General features: G+C 31.5%; 2 protein-coding genes across 6 annotated transcripts; one reads left to right on the top strand and one right to left on the bottom strand.

Annotated features, from left to right (window-relative positions):
* Nucleotides 1-4,940: 4,940 nt before the first annotated feature.
* On the bottom strand, nt 4,941-6,566 carry LOC113858186 (protein DETOXIFICATION 49-like). The gene is made up of 2 exons (XM_027490699.1): nt 6,432-6,566; nt 4,941-6,350 (listed from the first exon to the last, which is right to left on the bottom strand). The coding sequence occupies exons 1-2, from the start codon at nt 6,564-6,566 to the stop codon at nt 4,941-4,943; spliced, it is 1,545 nt and encodes a 514-aa protein (XP_027346500.1).
* Nucleotides 6,567-16,797: 10,231 nt separating this feature from the next.
* On the top strand, nt 16,798-26,443 carry LOC113858979. 5 transcript variants are annotated; one of them, XM_027491792.1, is made up of 8 exons: nt 16,798-22,098; nt 22,183-22,430; nt 22,506-22,647; nt 23,216-23,414; nt 23,558-23,893; nt 24,020-24,747; nt 24,984-25,670; nt 25,744-26,044. In XM_027491792.1, the coding sequence occupies exons 1-7, from the start codon at nt 17,212-17,214 to the stop codon at nt 25,629-25,631; spliced, it is 7,188 nt and encodes a 2,395-aa protein (XP_027347593.1). In that variant the 5' UTR covers nt 16,798-17,211; the 3' UTR covers nt 25,632-25,670; nt 25,744-26,044. The 5 variants fall into 5 exon arrangements, with proteins under 5 accessions (XP_027347593.1, XP_027347592.1, XP_027347591.1 ...); XM_027491791.1 differs by having other exon boundaries at nt 24,984-26,443; XM_027491790.1 differs by having other exon boundaries at nt 24,008-24,747; nt 24,984-26,164.
* Nucleotides 26,444-27,173: the final 730 nt, after the last annotated feature.

The raw sequence follows: 27,173 nt of genomic DNA, 5'->3' as shown, positions 1-27,173 counted from the left end.
TCTTTTCTAGGTACCGTAAGACTGTGAAAATAAAGAGAGACCGTGAAAATGAGAATGACTGTAATTTTTATTTTGTTAACCGCTTTTTGGTTTATCTGAAAAGAGAGGAAAGTTTTCTTATAATTGTATTTTTCTAATTATACTTTTAATAAATCTATATTTTATATTTAACAACCATCCCATTAAATATTTAATTAAAGTGTATAGATTATTAAAATAATCTAATATATTCTTCATCCATGACACTATACAAGAGGTTTATGAGTTCCTCCCAAGAGGCTATATCCTAAAAGTTGAGAGATTTAGACCATGCTTGTTTTTTTTTTTTTTTTAAAATCTCTTTTTAAAAACCAAAAATATAATTATTTTTTATTTTTGAAAAGAGAAATTTTTTTTTAAAAATTAAAATAAACATACTCTTACTCTTTATATAACTTAAAGTGGTTGAATTCCAAATACAATCTATTAAAATTATGATTTTTATGTTATTGACTGGGATTGGGTTACAGGTGGATTATTAATAAACTTTGAATCAATATATTCACTAATTTTAAAGATATTGCTTAATATCATTTAAATTTTATCCTATATTTTTAGTTTTTTAATCATGTTAATAACGTAATTATTAATTTCATAAAAAATGCATAAATAACTATTTTTTAAGATATATTTTGATTTGTATCTATAGTTAAAAATTTACCCATAACTATAAAAAAAACTTATTTGACTAATTCATTTAAGTGGATACCAACTTAGTATTTCTATTTATGTTAGGAATATATTTTTTTCTCTTTTAATACTTTCTTTCAATCACCAATCGACATTAGAAAAATGTACGTGTCAAAGAATTCACTTTAATCGAAGATTTATAATTACTTATAACTTTTTAAAATTTGTTTACACAATAATTTTAAACTTGAGGAGGCATTGTATATCTTTTCTAAATTTAGTGTTGTGATTTATTTAATATCTTAAAAATTAAAAGATATTTATGTCCTTATCAAATAAATCACTAACCTAACTATCCATTGATATAAAATTAAGAGTCATAATTGTTTCATGTTTAAAAGAATACTCTTTCATTTTAAGCAACACTATAAAATTTACCTTATAAATACCAACTGTGAGAACTGTTTTTTCTTTTTGTTTAAAATTAATAATTTTAAATAATTTATTTGAAATTTTAAAGTTAGTCAATAATTGAGTATTATTTTCATAATTATTTTAACTTAAGTTTAGAAAATAATTTCATTTTCTAATAATTGTTTCAAAAATAATTACAAAAGTGATTATTTTTAAAACTCATATATAAACTCACAATATCATAACCATATTGGAAATGATATTTTGAATAATGAAAGGGTTGTTTAAAAGATAAAGTTTCGATGGGAAAGACAAATTTTTTATTTTAAATAAGTATATTTAATTTTAAAATTTATTAAAATATAAATATAAATTGATACATCAATATAAGTTTAATGTATTAATATTAATTATCATAAATAATATATACTTTTTTAATTTAAAATTAAAAACTATATCTTCTTTATCATTCTCCTCTGTAAATTTCCTCCTAAATATATTTTAAGAGTAAGTTTGGTGAACATTGTAATGCCTTGAATTATGTAATAATGTGTTCATTAATATAAATACTTGAGTTGTTGTTTGGATGTGTATATATGAGTATATGTGGCGTTTGGATGCACGGTTTTTAATTTATGTGATGACGTGAATGTGTGAATGTGTACGAATATGAGTATATGTGAGTTTGTAACTGTGTGATGATTTGAAATATGAATATTAATTTGTGAATTGAATAGGATTCGTTGGAAAAATATGCTAAGTGTGTGTTGCAAGGGCATTCTTGCTGTAGCGAGAAGGTCGTGGGCGAATGGTATGACTATGTTGTGTTCTCACTATAGTAAGAGGCTCCTCGCTGCAGCGAAATGACAACAGAGGAGGGTGCATTTCTGGGTGCAGTCTCGCTATAGTGAGATTCTGTAAAAACTAAAGTGCAATTTTCTCTAATATTTTTGTTGTAGCGAGAAGGGGTCTCGCTGTAGTAAGAATATCGCGACCAGAAAAGTATTTGAGGGGTTAGAGTTCGAGAAATTGTATTTTTCACATTTTCCTTTTCTTCTTCCATGATTCTCTCGACTCAAAATCCTATTTCACCGATTAAATTGCCTCCAAAGCTGTTTGGATGTAAGATTGAAGGTTGAAATCATGTTTGAAGTGTTTGGAGGTAAGTTTGAGAGTTAGGGTTTACGTTTTTCCATCCTTTCTCCGTTCTTTTTAGTTTCTCATGAAATTCCTCCATATGTTTAGGACAAAATACTGCGTGGAAGATGTTTTCTCCCAATAAATTCATGTTGGGTCTTTAATCCAAGGTAATGAGGGACTCTACCCTATCTCTTTATGTTAAAACATCGTATATACTGTTATTTGTATAGTTGTAATTGAAATAGAATGTAGAAAATAAGTGTGTGATAGTATAGAGTATTCATTCTTACATTTATTTTTAGGTGACCAAGACGATCAGTATCAGGCTCAGCAAAAGGATGCATGAAACTCCTATAGGACTTAGAAAGTTATTTTGAAAACTCTGATGTATTTAAATTAGTCATGTAATAATAATATGATATAAACTTGTAATTCATCCTTATTTTAAAATACTTTATTGAACTATGTATTGAGAACCGTTTGAATAAAAAAATTTATTATTTCTATTTTTGTGAAGTTTATTTATTTGAAAATTAAATCAAGGTGTTACAAACATAATAGAATAAATAAATAATAAGATAGCGAGATGGATAAAGATCTTTATAATACGAGAAAAATAAATCTTCATTCTATTTTATGTTTAATGTATGTTATGATAGTAAAACAGATAATATCATACTATTATTTTTGTATAAAATAAATAAAATATAATAGAATAAAAAATAAATTATAAATAAATAAAAAATCTTTTATTAAAATTAATATAAATTTTAAAAATAATTTGAATTTAAATTTTTTAATTTTCAATATATATAATAAAAATTTAAAAGAATTTTCATGTACATATAATATTAAAATTTGATATTAAAAATTAATAGTAATTTTATTTAATTATTTTTCAATTAAATTTTATTTTTATGAAAGAAATTATAATTAGAACAAAAGATTATAAAAAGTTTTAAATATACTTATAAAATGATTAAAATATTTTTATAAATTTTTTAAAAAAAAACATTTTTCTTAAAATGATTATAGATTTTTAACAAATGTATAATTTTTAAAAATATTTTTTGTCAAAATTCGTGTGGGGTTTGTTGAAGAGAAAAAAGAAAATGATAAAAAGGGAAGAATAAAAAAGAGGTGTTTAAAAGATGTAGTATAAAATGTAAATAAAAAATTTGAGTAAAATAATAAATTGTGCACAAACTATTTGCCTGATAGAAAAGAAAACAAATTCAACAAAGTTCAATTTTTAATGAAAAAAGACTTCTTTGAAATGTTTTTATAAGTTAGAGGATGAAAATAAATTAAAATAAAATTAAAAAATAAAGTTAAAAGATAAAAATACTAATTTATATATATATATATATAATTATTTTAAATAATAAATTTTTTAAAAATTATTTTGACTTAACTTTATAATTATGAATATTATGTATCTAAACAATAAACATTTAATAATTTTTAAATATAATTGATTTTAGATTAATAATTTTTCTATATAGTGTAAAAAAAACTTTTTAATTTAATATAAATAAGTAATATATATTAATAATGAAAGAATTAAGATAAATTTTATGATTGTAATTTGTAAGAATAGATGTTCACAAAAATTCTAAAAATTTATATTAGACAATAAAAGAAAGTTAAATAATAACTTAAATATCTAAAATCTAGAATAAAATCAACAAAGATATCAATATAAAGTAAAACTATTATAACAAGAAAGAAAGAATGTAATTCACACCTCATTCTTAGACAATTTAATTCTAAAATGTATATATAGCAAAATGTGAAAGATAGTAGTTCTATAAATGCTTTGCTTCTTAAATAGTATATTTTCATTTATAATATAGGGTTGATATAGAGTTAGGATTTGTTGACACCATGTGTCAAATTTAAAAACTTTACACCTCTTAATATTTTTTTATATAATAAAAAATTAATCAATCTAACTATTAATTTGAATATTTTCATCAAATAAACTAACTATAAAATTTTATTAAAAATAAAAATTAATATTTATAAAACTAACTTTACAAACACATGGATGGAGTAGTGAAATCTAAAAAAAAATAAGATCTATGTTACCTTGAATGTTCATATGAATTTTATTGAAATAAAATTTACATACAAAAAAGTGTTTGTATAATATATATAAATTATTTAAATATAAGATTAATATTTAACTTTCCAATAGCAAGACTGAAGTAAGCTCACTTTCAAAATCTAATTTGTGTCTTATTTTGTTATTAGTATTTGTATGTACTTATATTCAATGATAAAATTAAAAAAATACAATAAAAAATTAATAATGAATTATGTATAAAAAGAAAAAAAAAAAGAAAATTTGGTAGATTATTACAAATTTGAATGTGTTCTTATTACTTTGTCCCATTATTTACTTATTATTATTGATCTAATTCAAAAGTATTGTTTTTAATTTTATTGAACTCTTTATTTTTTTTTATGATTATATTAGCATTAAATATATGTATTTTCAAGCTTTCAAACAAAATATGAACTAGTTTCATTGAGTCAAGTTTGGTTTAAATCACCATCAAACCGTTAACATTATCAATAATATAAAATACTACAGCCAAATAAGGTGCAATTGAAAACTTCTAGGTGGAGCTTATTCTAAAATTTTGAAGACATACATTATTATTTTAAAGTAACTAGGAAAAAGATCTCTACTAATTTAGTATCACCAAATGTTAATTTAGCGACACAATAGAGACTGATTCTTCTATGCCTTCATTATTTTCCCCATTGTCCTCATTTATTTCACCCACTAACTCTCTAGCTCGATTTGCTTGTTCTGTCCAGTCTGTTCTTGCCAACACAACCACCATCACAATAGCACACACTATTTGAGCTGCTAATAAGCCCAACAAGAGGCCCAACAAGCCCAAATCAAACACAAAGCCCATCAAGAGAGCAACAGGCAAACCTACAATATAAAATGAGACCAAGTTTATGTTAGCACCCAAAGTAGGCCTAGCACTCCCCCTTAGCATCCCACATATTGTAGTTTGAGGACAATTTCCAACTTCACAAAGTCCCACTATAGGCAATGTTTTTGCCAACAAAGATAGAATAGCTTCATCATCTGTAAACATACGTCCCCAAATATTGCTTGTAGTTACCATAAATGTCATAGATATGATGCCTGTGAAGAAGGCACATAGTAGTGCAGTGAATGATGATGTCTTTGCCTTGTTAGGCTTGTTAGCTCCAAGCTCATTGCCTACTCTTGTTGAAACAGCCAAGCTTAGTGCAAAAGGAAAATTATAGGTAAGCGCAGTGGCTTGAATTATTATTCCAGTGGTGGCTACTGTATCGGCTGCATTAGTTAGGAGCCCTGAAAGAAGTATTAACAATTCATACCACCACCACTCTAAGCAAATAGAAACACAACTTGGGATTGCTTGGTGAAGAATGGGCTTCCATCGATTGAAGCATTGATGCGACCAACCATGCCATGATTTAGAACAAGCTCCAGAGAACCAAAGGTAAAGTAAAATAATAATAAGAAGGTTTAAATCGGTGAAGGCACTAGCCAAGGCAACACCTTGAATGCCTAGGCTAAAAGTGTGAACGATCACATAATTAATAAGAGCATGTAAAACAAGTGCCAAAGCAGCACTAAACATGAGAGGGAGGGTCAAACTTTGTGCTCTTAAGTAAATCTTGAGAGGGTTAATGAAGGATTGCAAAATGAGGTCAGGTAAAGTGAATGCAAGATAGGTAGTAGCAACAGATGATATGGTTGGGTCTTGGCCACATAAGAGAAGGATAGGTTCAAAATTAAGCCATAAGATTGAAATAGGAATACAAGTTAATATCAAAAGCATGATAGTGCATTGGAGAGTTTCACTAATAAGCACCCATTGTTGTGCTCCACAAGCTTGAGAAGAGATACCTTCCATGCCCGCTGCAAGGCCAGAAATGATAGAATAACCAGTGATGTTAGCCATGCCAATAGCTAGACATCCACCAGCTAATGCCTCTTTGCCTAATTTGCCCAAGAAATGCATTGATATTGCTGACTTGCCATAAAGAAGAAGACTGGTGATAATTGTTGGGAAAGCAATGGTGTACAAGTCTTTGATTTCCTCCATTACCTAAAAAAGAAAGCCATCATGATAAGTTATTAACATGCATGAATAATTTGAAAAGAAAAGAAAAATTAATGCAAAACTAACCTCTAAGACTAGAGATGATCGACTGTCATCACAATCATTATCAATAGATAATTCATTGCTTTTACTACTTTCTTCCAATTTGGAATTACCATAATTGGATAAAAGAGGATCAGAACTTGGATTTTCCTCATGCATCTCAGCAATTCCTTGCAAGAAAAATATCTTTTTAAGGAAAAGTATCACTTTCTCAAAAACTAGTTTCAGAGAGAAAGACATTTTATATCTAATTCTCTTTCAATTATCAATACATGTCTTGCAGAAGCTTTCATTTTTATACACGCATTCACACACTTTACCATGCTCCTTTACTAGTCCTGTCCTTGGTATTACTCAGGAATATTCCTTTTTCTTCACTCTTTCCTCGAGGTGTCAGTTAAGGTTTGATGGATAAGAAATGGACAAGTGTAGGCAAGAAAAGGACATGAGGAAAAATGCCCAGGGAGTTTTGTCGTATTACAAAGGTGCTTCAAGTACTATTGGTGGTAATCCCGAAAAAATACGAATGCCGAAGCATAGAAAGGTGTCAGCTTATTTTCATGAAAATCAGTGTAAATGTTCAAAACTATGGGTTTCAAGTTTTTGTTTGAGTCTTTTAGATGGTCGAACCTTTAACGTCTCTTTCCTAGGTAAGCACATATGCTAGCTGAGATCTGGCCTTACACGTGTTTTTTAGGAAAATGTGATAGCTATGGATGGTTTGAAAGAAACAATGTGCTACAACTATCTGTATTTGCTCCAAAATTTACTAGTGTGAGTATAATTTTCTAGGCTTTATATAATTCATGCCATCAATCACTTAGCTGACTTATTTTAAAATTTATATGTTTGAAAGAGACATTTTGTAATAGAAAAACTAATCTTATTTTTAAAATAAAGTACACATTTTATAAGTGGATAACATTTTTTTAAGTCAAGAAAATTATTTTCTTTCAAAATTTATAAAGTAATTACAAATTAATAATTTGATACAATTAATATTTTCTTGATAAAATTAAAAATAAGAAATAATTGAATGAAAAATAGTTTCGTAGTAAAAAAATTCTCATGTAATGAAATAGTATATAGATTGTTTGAGTTGACAACTCTAGTCTGTCGCCTGTTGTTTTGAATTACATTGAAAATAGGAAAAGTTACATAATTTAAGTTTGTATCAAATAAAAATCATATAAAGTGGGGTCCACCTAACTTTTCTACTGTACTTGTACGTTTAAATATAGAAATAGGTAGAGTGGACCCTACTTACTTCACCTATTATACTTTTTTATTTATTAAAAAAAAAGTAGATTTTATTACACTACTTCTTGTGCTTACCTTTACATACTAGATACACAAATATGTCAAGTATAATTTGTACACTTAGCCAATTATGCTTGTCTAAAATATTCCTTTGTTATATAATAAAACTTATAATATTTTAATGTCTACTATATTTTGGTTATCTTTTGCATTATTTGAATTTTTTTTAATGATAGTCTTCCTTTACATTAATTGAATTTCTTGTCATAAAAGCATATGTAAATGAAGGCTATTAGAAAAAAAAAAAATCTATAACAATAACAACTTAGTCTTATCCTATTAGGTGAGGTAGACTACATGAATCATCATAAAATATTATTAAGTTCAATAAATAATCACATTATCAAAAATATAATTTATTACTACATCTTTTTTAATAATTTCCTTTAGAGTCTTTCTGAATTAAAAGTAATGCAATCAACTTTTCTCACTAGTGGGCTTCATTGCACATGATTGAATCACTTTAAATGATTTTCAATTATCTTTTATAATATTAGTGTTACTCCAATATCGTTGCATATACAATCATTTCTTCTCATGTTCTTTCTCATATGATTACTTATCTATTTTAATATTTTCATTTTTGTCACATTTTTTTTCTTATGTTATTCATTTTAGATCTATCATTTACTACCATGTAAGATAGCTAGTTATATAATAGTACAATAAAACTTCATTTTTAACTTGATAAGTACTTTACAAGTACAAATAACTGTTAATATCTTCTTTCACTTTAACCACATAATTTATATTTTACAAGTAACATCTTTACTAATTTTTCATTAATTTTTAAAATTAATCCCAAGTGCTAAACTTGGAAAATTGAGATACATAGGTTTTATTTTAGACATCCTAAGTGCTAAACTTGGAGAATTGAGATACATAGTTTTTGTTTTAGACATTTTTTTGGCATAAAACCCAAATAATTATCTACAATATTAATTTTGTTTCTTATTATGTGTTCACTCACCTTTTTTTTTTTTAACTTCATAGTGTGGTTCATAAATTTGAATCCTTCGTAATTTGCACAATTATCAATATTATCATTTTTCTGTATGTAAGGACAAAAATACTCCTCCCTCATTCCTTTAGTACATTCTTAAATTTCAAGATTTGATTAAAGAGCTTAGTAAGACATATAATTTATTATTCTTCTATACATTTTTAAACTTCAATAAGGACATTATTAAGGCCAATTGGTTTACAATTTTTTATCTTTTTACGAGCTTATTTTATTCCTCCAATTCAAATTTTACAATAATATGCTAAATTTAGATGATTTTCTTAGCTTTTCAATCTTTTTAAATCTTTATTAGCTCTTTGTCCATCACTAAAATATTTTTAGAAATAGTTTTTTTTATATATTTTTTATAACTTGATTTGTAACTAAAAATTTTCCTTCTTCATCCTTAATACACCTAACTTAAACAAAATTTATTATCTTTCTCTACTTTTAACTAACATATATATTTTTATTTCAATGTTCTATGTCCCAAGATCTTTATATAATTCTTGAAAATCTTTATAATGCACTTAACTAATTTTCTTTCTTATCTTTTTTCGTTCATTCTAATACCTTAACCAATTTTTAGCATTATTGTATACATGTAAGGTTTGAAAATATGTTCTTTTATCTCTAATATTTTTTTACACATTTTCATTCTATCACCAAGATTTTATTTTATTTTTTCTATCTTTTGGCCTAATAGATTCATCCAAAATTGTCTTGATAGCTTTCTTGAATTTCTTAGCCATCTCGGTGCAAATGTTGTTAGCACTATATTGTTCATCTCAATTATCTTCTTCTTCTTCTTTTTTCCTTTTTCTAAATCCTTCTTAAAATATATTTATTTCTTACCTTTAAGTAGTCATCACTTGATCTATAACTTGTTGAGTTCTTTATTTACTTATTTTTACCACAACCATACATTGTGTAGTAAGATTCTCTCTTACAATTACTTTGCAATCCTTGAAAATTCTTTTATTTAAACTCCTTACCATAATGAAATTGATTTTTAATCTTGATACCTTACTATGATGAGTGATAAGATGTTATTCTCATTTGAAACAAGTACTTATAATCTTTAAGTTATAGGTAATTAAGAAATCAGGAATAAGCTATCCTTTCTTTTTTAACACTCTAAAATCAAAACTACCATAAACACTTGTAAATTGTCTTGCCTCTGAACCAATATGATCGGTTATGTTTCCACCTATAAAAATCTTTTTAGCTTTAGAAATGTCTTGGATAATTCCTTCTAAATCTTCTTAAAATTTTGATTTTGAATGACTTTAAAGCCAACTTATAGAGCATAAGCACTAATAATATGAATAATGTCTTATGTGATGAATAACTTAAAATATCATCTTTCAATTATTGTATAGAAACAAGTTTAGTTGTTCTATAAATTTTTTTTAGTCATTTTTTATCTTAATTATTTTAAATGTTTTTCTCAAATTTGTCATCCAAGGTTTCCAACTCTCTCTCTCTCTCTCATTCTTCTTTTTTATTGTTTAAAAGATAGTGGTTCCTTTATTTAACATTTTATTGATTAGGAATCTTATAGAAATTGTGATTTTCTTTTGAGAAAACACATCTAATGCAAGACTTTTGGATATTAAGAGTGGTTTCATTTTTAATTTTTCAATCATGTCACATATACTTTTTAGATGATTTACAAATTGTTGGATGTCCTTAACTTAAAAATAAAATTAATGAAATCATATATATTTTTAATAAGAAAGGTCATTTTTCAAAAATATTTTTTAAGATTAGAACTTTTTATTTTGTATTAGAAGTACACTTTCTTTTCCTTTAAGATCATTTTTATAATTAACATGAGACCTATAAGCCTTGATAAAGAATCATATTCTAGATAAGATGGTAGTGACCTTTAGTAAGAACTTTTATCCAACTAAAATAATCTATAAGGTACTCAAGTTTCAAAATTGAGTATTAAACACAAGTGGATACCATGAAAAACACACACACACACAGGTGATAATAGGTGAAACATATTTGTTAGACGACTTAATATATCAAGAACAACTACCAGAAGACATAGGTTTTTTGTAATATGACAATGAAGAAACCCTAGCATATTAGTTAGCAATGTAACATGGCTTAAAATTCCTAAACAAAGCTATTACACAACAATTGAGAAGGTCAAGAAAGACCTATATATTCTTTTTTCAACAAAACAAATTAAATCACTTTGTGCCCTACAGTCTTTATGTCATCCATGTGTGCTAATAAACTAGAGTTTCATTATTAAAAAGTATTATTTTTTAGCTCCTAAAGAAAGACCTATATATATATATATATATATATATATATTTTGCATGAAGTATATTTATCAATTTTGCGAACGTTTCTTTGACCAATATAAGAATTTTGGGAATGTTATGGGATATATTAAATATGTTCACATGGTTAAAAATATTTCTTTTTTGAAGCAATTTTTATATGACCTATAAGTTTTGGCCTCATATCTCAACTAAGTATCTATATGTAATTTTTTGTCAGAGAAATTCTATGATGAAATATCATTTCAGTTACTTCTTTCTTTAAATAGATAACATTTGGATAATGTCTTTAATTAATTAAATTAATTTGGTTTATTATTTAACTTATTTTTTGTTTTGTTCTCCTCATGTTATGCAAGTATATTTTTTTATGAAAGTTATTAAAATTAAAATACACTTTGTTGTTTGTGAAAGTTGTTCTCACTGTTACTTCATATCAAATTGTAGGAACAAGTTAGAAAATCGTTAAAAGGTGTGCTAAATGCAAAAAAAATGAATTCAAGAAATAGGACATGAAAATTAAAGAATTGAAGATATAAGAGAAGGTAAATGTGATGTTAACAGAGGGATTTAGTTAATTAAGATGTCCTATGTTGATAATTAAATCAAACAATCATGTTATGAAGGATTTGTTCAATTAAAAGTGGCAAGTATCAGTCTTAATAAGTTTTTATCGAATTTGAAATAAATTGAGTTGCTGTTGTCAAAAATTAAAACCAATCATAATATACTATAAGAGTGAAGAAAAATACTATTTGAAATGCATTTTGATTGGAAAGAACTATTTTATGAATAAATATTTATATGATATGTGTATAAAAATATAACTTGTTAAGTCAAATTATTTTGCAACTTGAGCCTACATGCATTTGCATACATTTAAAGATTGAAGTGATGTTTATTATCCGTGTACTATCTAATTTCTTTCTTGATTATTAATTAAAGATGTTTAGTGTTATTTTAATGTATGAGTTTTTCTTATATAAGGGTGGATAGTACTCGAATATTGTCGATCAATTTCATACAAATTATATTATGATGAAAATTCATCCTTGTCATTCATTTCTTTTGTTGTGTGTGTGAGAGAGAGGGGGAGACAAGGTTTAGTTAAAAATCAAGTATAACCTGCTAAGATCTCTTTCCGAACATAGAAATAAACATATAATGTCTTTGATTGGTTTACGAGTATATGGCAAATAGATTTCTTAGAATTCTTCTATTTAGGAGTGATTTTCCTCCATTAACATGGAAGAGACATTTTGAATTATGCATTACTATAGTAAATGAGACTTAACAACTTTCACACAAGAGTTAGCATGACATAATTGATATCAATGTTTGAATTTGCTTGTATTTAAATAATGTCTTTGAAATATATTAATTTTATTTTTTTAAATATATTTTGTGAAGTTTCTTTGACATGAATAAGTAGAACTTACTCAAATATTTTAATATTTATGACTCGTATGCTTTTGTATATCATACTTTCACTTATGTGCTTAAAGAAACATTTTTTTTAAGTAGCAACGAGGGAGTATTTGACTAATTAATGTGTATTTTTTTTTTGGTCTTTCTGCTATATTAATTTTATTAGCAATTATCATAATTTGTATTGGCTTTGTAAGACTATAAGAGTTGTTGTGTGTTATTGAGTCTAATGTATAATATGTTCTTATTTAAATAAAGTGTTTGCTTGAATGGATAATATGTCGGATTATCTTTCAAGTGTTGTATGCTACTTTGATTTTTTTTCTCCCATGAAACCTATTAGAATTCCATTAGTTTTTCTTCCATTTTCTATAACTAAAGAATTAGGTTTGGATACCATGAGCTAATTAACATGGCAGACTGGTACCATCCTACAACTTTTAGGTTAATAACAAATTGGTAGGATCCTGTCCTAGCTTATGTCAAAGCAAGTGTCTAGCTTTCTTTAGTAGTAGTTTGTGAGGTAGAACATACAATTTGTTTCTTCATTATATTTGTAAGTTTCAAGATTTTAAAGGTTTGAGAGAATGTAGAAGAAAAATATTAAACTTAAGAGAATATGCCAAAAATATTAAGATTTAGTATCTTTTCACATTCTCAAAATGTAAAGAGTAGAATTTAAATTGTTAGAGAGAAAAAGAGAGATAGAGGGAAAACACATTAAATGTAGATCATTGAATACTTCTTAGAAGTTGAATCATAAAAGACAATTATATGTAATCATTACTATTTTTTAACTCAAAATTGGAAATTGAAGTGATATTTTGAATTTGAATGTTGGAGCTCTTGTCTTTTAGCATGCTAAATTATACAATCATTCTAGACAACATGATTAAACCTTTGCCCATGCAAACTATTATTATATGCACACATATTAAGACTATCTATAATAATATAATTAAATTTATTCTTAGCTAAGCCTTTTGTGCATAGTATCTTATGAAATGGTTCTTATTTTTTTTCCTATATGTTTTACTCTAGAATGCTAAATTGAACTTTGAAATAGATTTATGCACTAGTGTTTTATCAAAAGATGAATATATTATGTTTATACAAAAATATATCCAATTAAATCTTTTACTTATGACAATTGAGAATAGCATCCTACAACAAATATGTACTCTACTTATGCATTGATTAAGCTAAAAAAAATTACTTTTCTTTTTTCGCCTAACATGTAAGGTTTTCTTAAAAGAATTGACATTTTCTCCTTGAGTTTGTTTTTTTCTTACTCTATCTTTGGTAAAGCCATCATCACAAAATCATTTTAGCATAAAACTTGCTATGTGCTTGCACAACAAACTATAGTCATTGTTATCAATGAAATACTTAAAAATTCTTTTAATTACCTCCATGTGTGACTCTTTTTGGTCCAATTGAAATCTAGCATATAAATAGTTTATAATGTTTGTTATACTTATTAAGTATAATAGTGATTTAATCATACCTTTGTGAAACTTTTGATTTATTTATTTACCTTTTTTTCTTTATCTAAGACTAATTTAGCGTACTTATACTAATAAATGATGATACTTGAGTTGTATTGGTTAATTTAAAGCTGAATCAATTCTCTCATCATACTAATCTCAAACTCACTTTGCATCAATTTTTTTAAAATTTCTTGCATATATAGTCATTCACTACTAGAAACATATTGTTTACAGATGAATTTTATGTAAATATTTAAAATATATTTAAGAACTTATTTTTAATATTAATTTTAAATAATAAAATATTAAAAAAATTAAATGACGTGGCCACATACGTGTGTTAAGCTAGCTTTTCATTAGTCAGTGAGCTCAACATTTAATAGAAGAGAGTTAGTAACAAAGACTGAATTCTAATTTCTTAACATTTTAAAGACTAAATCCTAATTTTTTTTAAAGATTTATTATAAAATGTGCTATATTTATTGAAATAATTACATATTTAAGCCATTTATATTTTTATATTAGTCATATTTAATATAATAAAATATTTATTATTAATAATAAAAATATGTGCTCATTTTAAACTTATAAAATATTAAATTTAAAAATAATTATAAAATATAAATTTATTTAAAAAATATTTTAATTTATTAATACTGGGGTAATACATAAAAAAAACCTTTGTTAAAATAAAAAATAACTGCGGGTAAAAACCACTTTTTCTTGTGGCATATTAGACATTTTACCTTCAGTTTAATTATGAAAATTCTAATTCTACAAATTTTTATTGAACCAAAAGTTCTTTACTTTTAATCTTAAATTTGCATTGTCAAATGTTAAATTTCACTTAATTTTAAGAATTTTAAGACTTAAATCATAGCTTTAATTTACAATTTTGTCTTTAATTAAATTTTTTTTGAATGTATTAAAACATAAAATTCATTAAAATGTAGGATTAAAAATATATTTAAGTCTATTTCATTTTTTTAAAAAATTAAATGCATCTTCAAACTAGAAGATATCACTGTACTCTCTCTTAATTATATTCGCATCATCTATAAATTAAAGTAATTTTTTTTTTGTTATTATCCTTTGAAATCTTGTGTTTAAGAGAATGTTTCTCATCTTCATCGTTTTTACATTTATTGTACATTATTTTTTTTTTCTAATTTGATTCAAATTACAAGACAAACTCAAGTGCCAGGATTGTTTAAGAAACAAAGTACCAGATGTTATAAAAGACAATAGTAATTTTATCACTTGTATTTTTTAAAATGAAAATAATTATACCCTTCACCGTAACAAAGGGATGCCCTTCTATTGGTTTGAAATAAACTTCTCTTAAAATAAGGTATCTGAACACTTTAAATGGTCATTCAAATTCGAACAATGCTGAACAAATATTGTTTACAAATTTCTATGGTTATATAAAGGTAAGAAAGCCCATAAACCAAAAATCCACATAGGTTATTGCTTCAATGACTGCATTAAAATAAGAAAATTGACAAACGAACCCGTGACTAAAGAAGGAAATTTAATCGTCTTTGCAACCAAGAGTTTTGATTTTTTATATTTTGTGATAAGTCTAAGAAAAGAGGTAGCTCTTTAAGTAACACCTCAATCTTACAACATTTTTCTTCTAATACTTAGATATAGTTAGGCTTAATCACATTTTTCTTCTAACATTTAAAATTTAAAGAAATTACTATAATAAATTAAATTTAAAAATTATACATAACTTAAAGTATAGAAATCAAAAGTATAATTAAATCTTGCGGTCAAAGTCAAGAAACTCTAACATGAGATACTACTAAATTTTCTATGTTAAATAAATAGATTTTCCAACCGTGTTAGAGTTGAGAAAAAAGAAGAGGAAGTTTGAAGAAAGTAAATGAACTTCGTTGCCTTTATACCTAAAACTCAAGCCTGCATGGCTTTAGACGGAAAAATAAAAAAGAGTAAAAAAATGAATAGAGAAACTTTACTCAAATTACACTAATTTTGACATAAAATATGCTAATAAAATTTTTTATATTCACATAAAAGAACTTTTGTTAAGTGTGTAATTTTATAATGAAGACAAAACTTAAATATATTATTTGTTAAAAATATTAGAATTTTATATCAATAATATATAATACAGACTTAAATATATTTTAATTATTTTTAAATAGGTTTTATTTTAAATTAATATTTATTAATTTTTTTCATTTTAATGTTTAACTAATTTTTTTTAATTTTATACTTGACATTAATTTTTGTCAACTAAATAATAATATGACTCATAATTTATTATGTCACTTTTAATTTCTTTCCTTTACATTATTCTTAAATTTTTACGTCACAAATCTATATTAATATTTTATTTTTTAAAAAATAAAAATTTAAGATTTAAGCAAAAAAAACTCTAATTTTAAAATACTGCATACTTGAATTTTAATTTTTTTATTTTTTTAATTTAAAGGTAACATAAAAAAGGGAGATTAAAAATGGCATGGTAAATTGTGAGTTACATCACTGTTTAACTGAGATAAGTCAATGTCGAGTACAAAATTTAAAAAATATTAATTATATATTAAAATGAAAAAAATTTAATAAGTAATAATTTAAAATAAATCATATTTAAAAATAGTTAAAATATATTTAAGTCTATAATAAATATTAACACTAATTTTAAGATAGATTTTAATTTATATTAAAAATATCATCAAAATACTTAAATAATGCATTTAAATTTTATTATTTAACAAAAAAAATGTATATAAAATAAGAAAATGTTGTGAATGGATAAAAAATAAATTAAGGGAGAATATAAAATAACTTCAATGGTGGCATGGCAGAAACATAAATAGGGAGAAAGAGGGGGGAAGAAACATGAAGACAAGAAAAGCACGCCTTGGTTTGGCGTACTCCGATTCATTGTTAACTTTCTCTTTTATGTTTCTCTCTCCCCGCTAAGAGTAGGGCTTCTCCTATTGGTCGCGCTCTTAACCATCACCCCGCTCTATTTTACGCCCCTGGAGGTGACCCTCTTATCCTACTCCCCCTTCCCATTCAAACCCTAATTTGAACCAAAACAGAAAAAATTGATCGAGCGAGATCCCAGCCACGATCGCAGCTGAACCCTCTCGTTCAACCTCTTGCTTCGTCGTTTTGATCATCAGGTTAGGGTTAGGGTTCGATCACCAGGGAATTACAAGCAGAAATCAAAGGGTTAGGGTTTTCATGCTTTGGCGATTAACACTTGCGGTGCGACTGCGATGGCGGCCAATTCGGGCACCAAATACGTCTCTGTGAATCTTAACAAGTCGTATGGGCAGCATTCCTCCTCTTTCGGATCCACCCGAACGCCGAGACCCGCCGCGCACGGCGGAGGAGGCATGGCGGTTCTGTCGAGGCCTCGCAGTTCGCAGAAGGTTGCGCCTAAGCTTTCTGTTCCACCCCCCTTGAACCTCCCTTCGCTGCGCAAGGAGCACGAGCGGTTCGATTCGTTGGGATCGGGTGGCGGTCCGGCCGGTGGCGGCAGTTCGGGAACCGGCTCGAGGCCCACCTCGTCAGGTTTGGGCTGGACCAAACCCGTTACTGAAGATGGGTTGCGGTCTGTCGATGGTTTAGGCCGTGGAAGCAAAACGGTTGGGCCAGCCACCGCCGCCCCTGTTTCGGCGGCGGTTTTGCGAGGAGAGGATTTTCCTTCTTTGCGGGCCACGTTGGTGTCTTCCTCACCTGGGCCTGGCCCAAACCAGAAGATCCAGGAGAATTCGAATCAGAAGCCGAAAACTTTGGCTGATGAGAATGTATCTGTTGAGGAGAAGAAGGGGGGTTCTTTAGCTGTCGATGTGAACTCTCAGTTGAGTGTTTCTCGCAGTGTGAATGTATCTCTTAATGATGGCCACGAGGGTCGTGGTTTCGTTGGTTCCCGGGTTGTGAGCCAGAACTATGGTGTTGGTAGGAAGCAGGAAGAGTATTTCCCTGGTCCTCTGCCACTGGTTCGGTTGAACCCGCGGTCAGATTGGGCGGATGATGAGCGTGACACGAGTCATGGATTGATGGATAGGAATAGAGAGGGCAGGGATCATGGATTTTCTAAGAGTGATGCCTATTGGGATTTTGATATGCCTAGGGTTGGCGTTTTGCCGCATAAGCATGACAAAAGGGGACAGTTGAGGGGCAATGAGGCTGGAAAGGTTTCCTCCAGTGAAGTTTCTAAAGTGGACCCTTATGATAGAATGCGGCCCGAAGCGAATTCTTGGAGGAGTTCGAATTCAGCATTTTCCAAGGATGTGGGAAATGAGAGGAATGGAGTTGGTGTGAGGCCATCCAGTGGTAGTAGAGATGTAGGGAAGGATAACAAATATATTCCGTCTCCCTTCAGAGACCCTGTTCATGATGATCCTGGAAAGAGGGATATTATTGGTTATGGTCAGGGTGGGAAACTGCCTTGGAATAATGTGATGGAATCATACAGTGACCGTGGGTCTGACCGCAGTCGTCATGTTGCTAGCGAGCAGCAACACAACAGAAACAGAATGGATTCTGTCCAAGGCTCAGTGTCAAGATCATCATTTTCCTTGGGTGGTAAAGGACTTCCTGTTAATGATCCTCTGCTTAATTTTGGTAGAGAGAAACGTACTTTACCCAAGAATGAAAAGGTTTTCTTGGAGGATCCCTTCATGAAAGACTTTGGAGCTTCTAGTTTTGATGGGAGGGATCTATTTTCAGCTGGTCTTGTTGGGATGGTCAAGAAGAAGAAGGATGTCCTCAAGCAGACTGATTTCCATGATCCAGTTAGAGAATCCTTTGAGGCTGAGCTTGAAAGGGTTCAGAGGATGCAAGAACAGGAGAGGCAGCGAATCGTTGAAGAGCAAGAAAGGGCATTGGAGTTAGCTCGCAGAGAAGAGGAGGAGAGATTAAGGCAAGCTAGAGAACAGGAAGAGAGACAGAGGAGGTTGGAAGAAGAAGCAAGAGAGGCAGCGTGGAGAGCAGAACAAGAAAGGATTGAATCTTTGCGGAAGGCTGAAGAGCAGAGGTTGGCAAGGGAAGAAGAGAAACAAAGGATCCTTTTAGAAGAAGAGAGGAGGAAACAAGCTGCCAAACAGAAACTTATAGAATTGGAGCAAAGAATTGCTAGGAGGCAGGCTGAAGCAGCCAAAAGTGGCAATAATGCTTCAGTTGTTATGGATGAGAAAATGCCTGTGATAGTGAATGAAAACGAGGCATCCAGGGCTGCTGATGTGGGTGATTGGGAGGATAGTGAAAGAATGGTTGACAGGATATTAACTTCCGCATCTTCTGATGCATCAAGTGTGAATAGGGCATTGGAAATGGGCTCTAGGTCTCATTTCTCTAGAGATTTATCTTCTTCCTTTGTGGATAGAGGAAAACCAGTTAATTCATGTAGAAGAGATGCTTATGAGAATTGGAGCAACTCAGCATTTTATCCACAAGACCAGGGAAATAGTCACAACAGTCCCCGTAGAGATTTATCAATAGGGGGAAAGCCATTTATGAGGAAAGAATATAATGGTGGTGCTGGATTTGTTTCAAGGACTTATTATAAAGCAGGGATGTCGGAGGCTCATTTAGATGAATATGCTCATGTTAAACAACAGAGGTGGAATCAATCTACAGATGGAGATCATCTTAGCAGAAATACAGAGATGGATTCTGATTTTCATGAAAATTTTGAAAGATTTGGTGATGGTTGGACGCAGAGCCGTTCCCGGGGCAATCCATTTCCTCCATTCCCTGAGCATACTTATCCAAATTCTGAATCAGATGGATCCTATGCCTTGGGGAGGTCACGGTACTCTGTTAGGCAGCCCCGAGTTCTTCCCCCTCCTTCCCTAGCGTCTGTTCACAGGACGTTCAAGAATGAAAATGATCACCCTGGCCCTTCGGCCTTCCTAGAAAATGATATGCATTATAATCAGGCAGCAAGGAATGAATCTACGATGCCAGTTAGTTATGACAATGGGAACCGCGGACAACCTGATGCTGTGGATCCCCGGCAAGAGACTACTGAGAACGAGGACCATAAAGTGGAAACCGCACCAAGGTGCGATTCTCAGTCTTCAGTCTCTGTTTCAAGCCCCCCTACTTCCCCAACACATCTCTCTCACGATGATTTGGATGACTCTGGAGATTCCCCTATGATGTTGACTTCTGAAGAAAGCAAAAATGGCCTCCTTTCAGCTCCAGACAATGAATCCATTGTAACACCTGCCAGAGCTGGAAATGAGAATGTAGTCATTTCATGTGCTGTCTCTAGTGGCGATGATGATGAATGGACTAATGAGAATAACGAGCAGTTCCAGGAACAAGAAGAATATGATGAAGATGAAGACTATCAGGAAGAAGATGAAGTGCATGAAGGAGATGATAATGCTGAACTCAACCAGGACTTTGAAAATTTGCATTTGCAGGAGAAAGAATTGCCCCACTTGATGGATAACCTAGTATTAGGATTTGATGAGGGTGTTCAGGTTGGGATGCCCAATGAAGAATTTGAAAGGACTTCAAAGGATGAAGAAACTATATTTATGGCACAACAGGGTTCTGGCATCTCTCTAGAAGAACATACATCTTTTGATAATGCATGCAATGATGACAAAGCCCTACAACCTGTTGGTGATACCTCTCAGGTGAATCTTAATAGTGCTTCCAGTGTGTTCCAGGAATCAGAGAAGCCAGCTCAAGATTTGGTCATTCAACCTAGTAATGCTCATTCATCTGTGGCATCTGAGAGTTTAGGTAATGTGGAAGCTTCTAATGGCCTGTCTACACATCATAGTGCATCAACTTCAGTTACTATTGCTCCTAATTACTCATCCTCTGGTCAAGCTGTTACCTCTAATGTAGCTGCCGCTCCAAGTCAAGCTGAGTTGCCCATTAAGCTTCAATTTGGTCTTTTTTCTGGTCCATCTTTGATACCATCACCTGTACCAGCCATACAGATTGGTTCTATACAGATGCCCTTGCATCTGCATCCACAGGTTGGTGCACCCCTCTCTCACATGCACCCACCTCAGCCTCCTTTGTTTCAATTCGGGCAGCTAAGATATACATCTCCAATATCACAGGGGATAATGCCTCTGGGTCCTCAATCAATGTCATTTGTTCAGCCTAGTATACAATCTGGTTTCTCTTTTAACCATAACCCTGGAGGTAGAATGCTTGTTCAAACTGGTCCAGAAACTTCTGATTCCTTTATAAAAAATGAGATCAGGCATCAAGCTGTTGACAGACAAGGTAATTCAAGAAACTTATCTCAAGGTTTAGTGCCAAGTGAGGATGCAGAAAATATTGCTGGAATAAAGAAGGGTCGAATTGAGCCTGCTCATAATGCTAGTAATACCACCAGGACTTCTACAAGTTTTCAACTTGACAAGCAGGCAAGCCAAAATGTAGTTGGAAAAGGCAGCAATATTTTGTCCAATGCTAAAGAATCAGAAGTTCGGCCTGTGTCTGGAGATGCATCACTTCATTCAGTTTCAAAAGAGAAAGATGTTATGGAGTCGAAAGTACAATTTCCTGCATCTGGTGGTCGAGGCAAAAGATATGTCTTTACTGTAAAATCTTCAAACTCAAGATCATCAGGTCCTGCTCCAAGGATTAATCGCCCAGACTCTGGAGGATTTACAAGGAAGCCTCGTCGGAATATGCAGCGCACTGAGTTTCGGGTTCGGGAAAGTGCTGAGAAGAGGCAGTCTTCTAGTTCGGTTTTGACTGATCAGTTTGGGTTGGAGAATAAGTCAAATGTCAATGGAAGGGGAACAGGTATATCTGGAAGGACTGGACCCAGGAAGGCTATGGCAAATAAATTGGGAAAACACATAATAGAATCTGCTACGGAAAATTCACATGGAATAGATTCTGGAAGCAGAGCTGAAAAAATTGATAGAAAAGAATCAACAAAGACTCAAACCATCTCACATTCTGGACAGAGTAATCTCAAAAGGAACTTGTGTTCTGAGGAAGACGTTGATGGTCCATTGCAAAGTGGAATTATACGTGTGTTTGAACAACCTGGAATTGAAGCTCCTAGTGATGAAGATGACTTTATAGAAGTCAGGTCAAAGAGGCAAATGCTAAATGATCGGCGAGAACAGAGAGAGAAAGAGATTAAGGCCAAGTCTCGGGTTGCAAAGGTAACCATTCTTACTCAGTTTCTATCTGTACATGAAACCTTAAACGTGTTAACATCTTTCTTAATCGTCTGTATTTAATACTAGGTTCAACGAAAACATCGTTCTTCACAGAGTGTTGTGACCATGGCCAACTCTAGCAAAGGATCCCTAACTACTGGTGAAGTGGCAAACACTATTCGTCCTGATTTTGTTGCTACGGAGATGCATGGAATGGCCAAGATTGATGCCTCATCTGGATTTAATTCAAGCATATTGTCCCAAGCATTGCCTCCTATAGGCACACCTCCTTTGAAAATTGATGCCCAGCCTGATTTAAGATCACAGATAAGCAGGTAGTTGCCATCTTGCAAAATTTGTTGTGGTGATCACTGTACAAAAAGCACCGATGAATTTTTTTCCTTTTACAGGTCACTTCAGACAAGTCTCCCAGCTGTTTCTGGTGGTGAAAGGGACCCTGGGTCTAGTGTGATATTTGAAAGCAAGAACAAGGTTCTTGATAATGTTCAGACATCTTTGGGCTCTTGGGGCAATGTGCAAATTAGTCAACAGGTTTGAACTTCATCTCCCTCACTTTTTAAGACAACAGTGGCAGTTGAAATTTCGTCATTTCTGATTTTCTTGTGTGTGTTTGGTGTATATTTTATTAATGCTTTTTTAGTTTTTTAGATTAAAAAATTCTAGAAACACGGTTAAACTTCATGTATGCGGTCCCTCCTTTGCTGCATTATTTCAGTTTATCTACTTAGAAATTTAGGATCTGCTTTTTCCTATGAATTGTTTAGTTCCGTGTGGAGAAGGTATCCTACAATCAAATTTTGCCTATGTAATTGTTTTGGGATTGACTGAAAAGTTTCTTCAGAAGCAACTACTTATTACATGTTTGGCTCAGCTTAAATTTAGGAAAAGCTCTCTCAAGAAGTTCAAAGGAATAAGCGATTATTTCTCTAAAATAAGTTGAGCCAAACATGCTTTTGTAGTTTTGATTTTTTTTAGATGGGGGATGTCAGGGGATCAAAATGACAATTTAAGATGAGATGCTCGGATTCAGACAGAGGCAGAAATATTTTATCATTTGTTCCACCATAATGTTGAGAATCTAAAACAAATTGTATTGCAGGTAATGGCGCTTACACAGACACAACTTGATGAGGCCATGAAGCCTCAACAGTTCGATTCACAGGCTTCTGTTGGCAATATGGCTGGTGCTGTTAATGAACCCAGTTTACCAACATCATCCATTTTGACAAAGGAGAAAAACTTCTCATCTGTGGCCAGCCCAATTAATTCCTTGCTTGCTGGAGAGAAAATTCAGTTTGGTTAGTGAATAATTTTTGCATTGGGATTTGTTTAGTCAATCATTTGATTATAATAAAACTCAAGCAATTCTCTTGCAGTCTGAGGTTATATTTCTGGATTTTCAGTTGCCTTACTGACGGATGATATTTCATTTTATATTCAGGGGCAGTGACATCTCCGACTGTTCTTCCATCTAGCAGCCGTGCTGTGTCTCATGGCATTGGCCCACCATCTAGATCAGACATGCAAATGTCCCACAACCTTGTTGGATCTGATAATGATTGCAGTCTTTTCTTTGATAAAGAAGAACATGGTAATGAATCTCATGGTCATTTAGAAGATTGTGATGCAGAAGCTGAAGCTGAAGCAGCTGCTTCAGCTGTTGCTGTTGCTGCCATCAGTAGTGACGAGATTGTTGGAAATGGATTGGGTTCTTGTTCTGTCTCTGTTTCAGATGGCAAAAGTTTTGTAGCTGCAGATATTGATAGGGTAGTGGCAGGTGAATCTTTTCCCTCAGTATTACACATTAGTATAGTTTTTCTTTCTTCTCAGCTTATGCTCTAATTTGACTTCAGATCAATTTGTATTCTGCAACTTCATATTGATCTGTTAGTTACTTTGGCAGGAGTAGGTTGTGATCAGCAAACAGCCAGTCAGTCTAGATCTGAGGAGCCTCTTAGTGTATCACTTCCAGCAGACTTATCTGTTGAGACTCCACCAATTTCCTTGTGGCCACCCTTACCAAGTACACAAAATTCTTCAGGTCAAATGATTTCACATTTTCCTTCTGTGCCTCCACATTTTCCTTCTGGCCCTCCTTCTCATTTTCCTTACTATGAAATGAATCCTATGATGGGTGGTCCTGTCTTTGCTTTTGGACAACATGATGAGTCTGCATCTACTACCACACAGTCACAGCCTCCAAAAAGTACTACATCTGCATCAAGGCCAATGGGGAGCTGGCAACAATGCCATTCTGGTGTTGAATCTTTTTATGGACCTCCAACAGGGTTTACTGGGCCTTTTATTGCTCCTCCGGGTGGCATTCCTGGAGTCCAGGGGCCACCACACATGGTTGTTTATAACCATTTTGCTCCAGTTGGGCAATATGGTCAAGTTGGCTTGAGTTTTATGGGCACCACTTATATCCCGTCGGGAAAGCAGCCTGATTGGAAACACATCCCTACTTCTTCTGCCGTGGGGGCTGCTGAAGGGGATATGAACAATATCAATATGGCATCTTCACAGCGGAATCCTGCTAACATGCCTTCTCCAATTCAACATCTTGCTCCTGGTTCACCACTTATGCCGATGGCTTCTCCTGTGGCTATGTTTGATGTTTCTCCTTTCCAGGTAAAATTTTTATGTGTCTTGAAGTTAATTTCTACAATGATCATACAAAATCTTCTATTCTCATAGTGCAGTATTGGAGTACTGGGGATAGTATTTCTGTTTTGGAATATGTCAATATTGTAGTTTAAATTTGTACAAAGAGATAGCAAAAGCTATTGGTTTGTGCTTATGTTTTAGTTTATCTGTGTGGTAATGTTTTGTTTCATAAGTTAACAATTGTGTGAAATTTGTGCCAGCCCTCTACTGAGATGTCAGTACAAGCTCGATGGCCACATGTTCCAAATTCACCACTTTCATCCGTTCCTCTGTCAATGCCACTGCAGCAACAAGAAGGAATGCAGGCTTCTCAGTTCAGCCATGGCCCTTCTGTTGACCAGCCATTAAATGCCAAAAGGTTTACCAGTTCTCGAGCTTCAACATCTGACGGTGATAGGAATTTTCCTAGAGCAGCTGACATGAATGTCAACCAATTGCCTGATGAACTTGGATTGGTGGATACTTCAAACCCCACTGCTGCCAAGACTCCAGCACAGAGTGTTGTCAACAAGACTCCATCTATGATCACCATTACAGATGCTGGGAAGGTTGATGCGCAGAATGGCAATGGCAGCAATAGTAGTAACCAGAATGCAAGTTCTTTTAAGAGTCAGCCCTCACAACAAGCTATTATTTCTTCCCAGCAGTCTGACCATTCCACAGGACATTCTAATTATCAGAGAGGTGGTGTTTCTCAAAGAAATAGTTCTGGGAGTGAATGGTCCCATCGTAGAGGGTACCAAGGAAGAAATCAATCTCTAGGTGCAGATAAGGGCTTTTCCTCGACCAAGGTAAAGCAAATATATGTGGCAAAACAGACTATTAGTGGGGCATCAACAGTGTCATGAGGAACAAGACATATTAGTCAGTTGCATTTGAAAAAACTGGTAAGGCTTTATTATTAATTTTTGGTCTGGCAGAAATAAAAGTTTTGATTAAGCTTCTACGTGGAGTGTTAAGGCAGTTTGCTAGAGATTTTTGCTGGCTACAACAAATTCCATACAAGCCATCATCAGGCTGCGTAGGGTTGGATAGCTCTTTTGTTGTGCTCTCGTGGTTACTGGGCACTACTGTTTAGCATGTCGACGTGGCTTGGTGGACGCTGTGTTGTTTTGCTATGGTGTATCGATCAAGCATGTTCGATCTCTGTTTTCTTTGAACGGTATAAAAACCAGGCAGATTATTTATTTGGGTTCTGTGTATCGAAACCATTAGTTGTCCTCCTATATTCTTTTCATTATTATAAGGGAAGTATCAGTTTTGAGAAATGCTACTTTTCTTGTCTACTCGTACACTTGGATTTCAAGTATTTTTAGAGCGCCGAGACCAATTAGACGTTGACCAAGGGTTTGATTTGGCTTTGAATTTTAATAATTTTTAAAGGGATGGATGGGAGCTCCTGTTAAAACTCTGTTTGATATAAAAGTGTGAATCTCTGCCCTTGCAGTCATTGCTTGTCATTGTCTTCCACTTTTTGGTGAATTGAAGGTGTAAAGGCCCAACAAGGCAAAGACTTTATTATACTGCGGATTATGGGTTGACCTAAAACAAAAAACAAAAGCAGAAAGTTGAGTACGGGAACAATCTGCAAAATCTATGTAGAGAAATAAAATAAGGCTGAAAATCAAACCAGCTGACTGAGCCCAGTGTTTTTGGTCATTTAATAGCCTTGTGATAAGCTGGAAGAACATGAAATATAAGGAGTAAGATTCAAATTCTGTGACGCCCAAAATCTCCAACCTCCTCCCTTGGAAAAATAATCTTAAATTGATATCCTCCAAACATTTTAAACAAATGGCTAGTTTGATTACCGTTGAAGGCAGCATTAGAAGATGAACACCTTGGATTTTATATGCAGAAAAATTGAAATTTGGTTAATAGAAGTGATTATTTTTTACTGTCAACAAAATCGATTTTCCTTTTAATGCATATAGGTTGAAAATTGATTTCTGTATAATATTCTCTAGTCTTTTTTATAAGAAATAAAGTAGAGTATTTTTTTTTAATCTTTATTATAAGAAATAAATGATATATTTAAGATATATTAATTATTAATTTTTTTTATTTTTTATTAATATTATTAAATATATAAATTACTAATTATACTATTTAATATCATGAATATTTTTAAAATAAAATTTATATTTATAAAAAGTATAACAAAATTAATTATTTTTTTGGGTCTATATAAAGTAAACATATTCGTTGTGCTCCGTGTCCGAAACAGATTGGTGAGAGGACATGATTTTCTTGCTGCGGGATTCTAGGGGCTCGTCGTGAAGTACCCGAGTTTAAACGAATTTATTGTATCCGATGGTTCCGCTGTTATAATTACCAACGCATGCATGGGACTGCCATATCTAATATCACTTTTGTTTAAGAGAAAATAA

The sequence above is a fragment of the Abrus precatorius genome, unplaced genomic scaffold, assembly GCF_003935025.1.
Source record: "Abrus precatorius isolate BTA unplaced genomic scaffold, Abrus_2018 Scaffold2, whole genome shotgun sequence".
NCBI lineage: Eukaryota > Viridiplantae > Streptophyta > Magnoliopsida > Fabales > Fabaceae > Abrus > Abrus precatorius.
The sequence above is the reverse complement of the archived record's forward strand: the minus strand, read 5'-3'. Positions and strand labels throughout refer to the sequence as shown.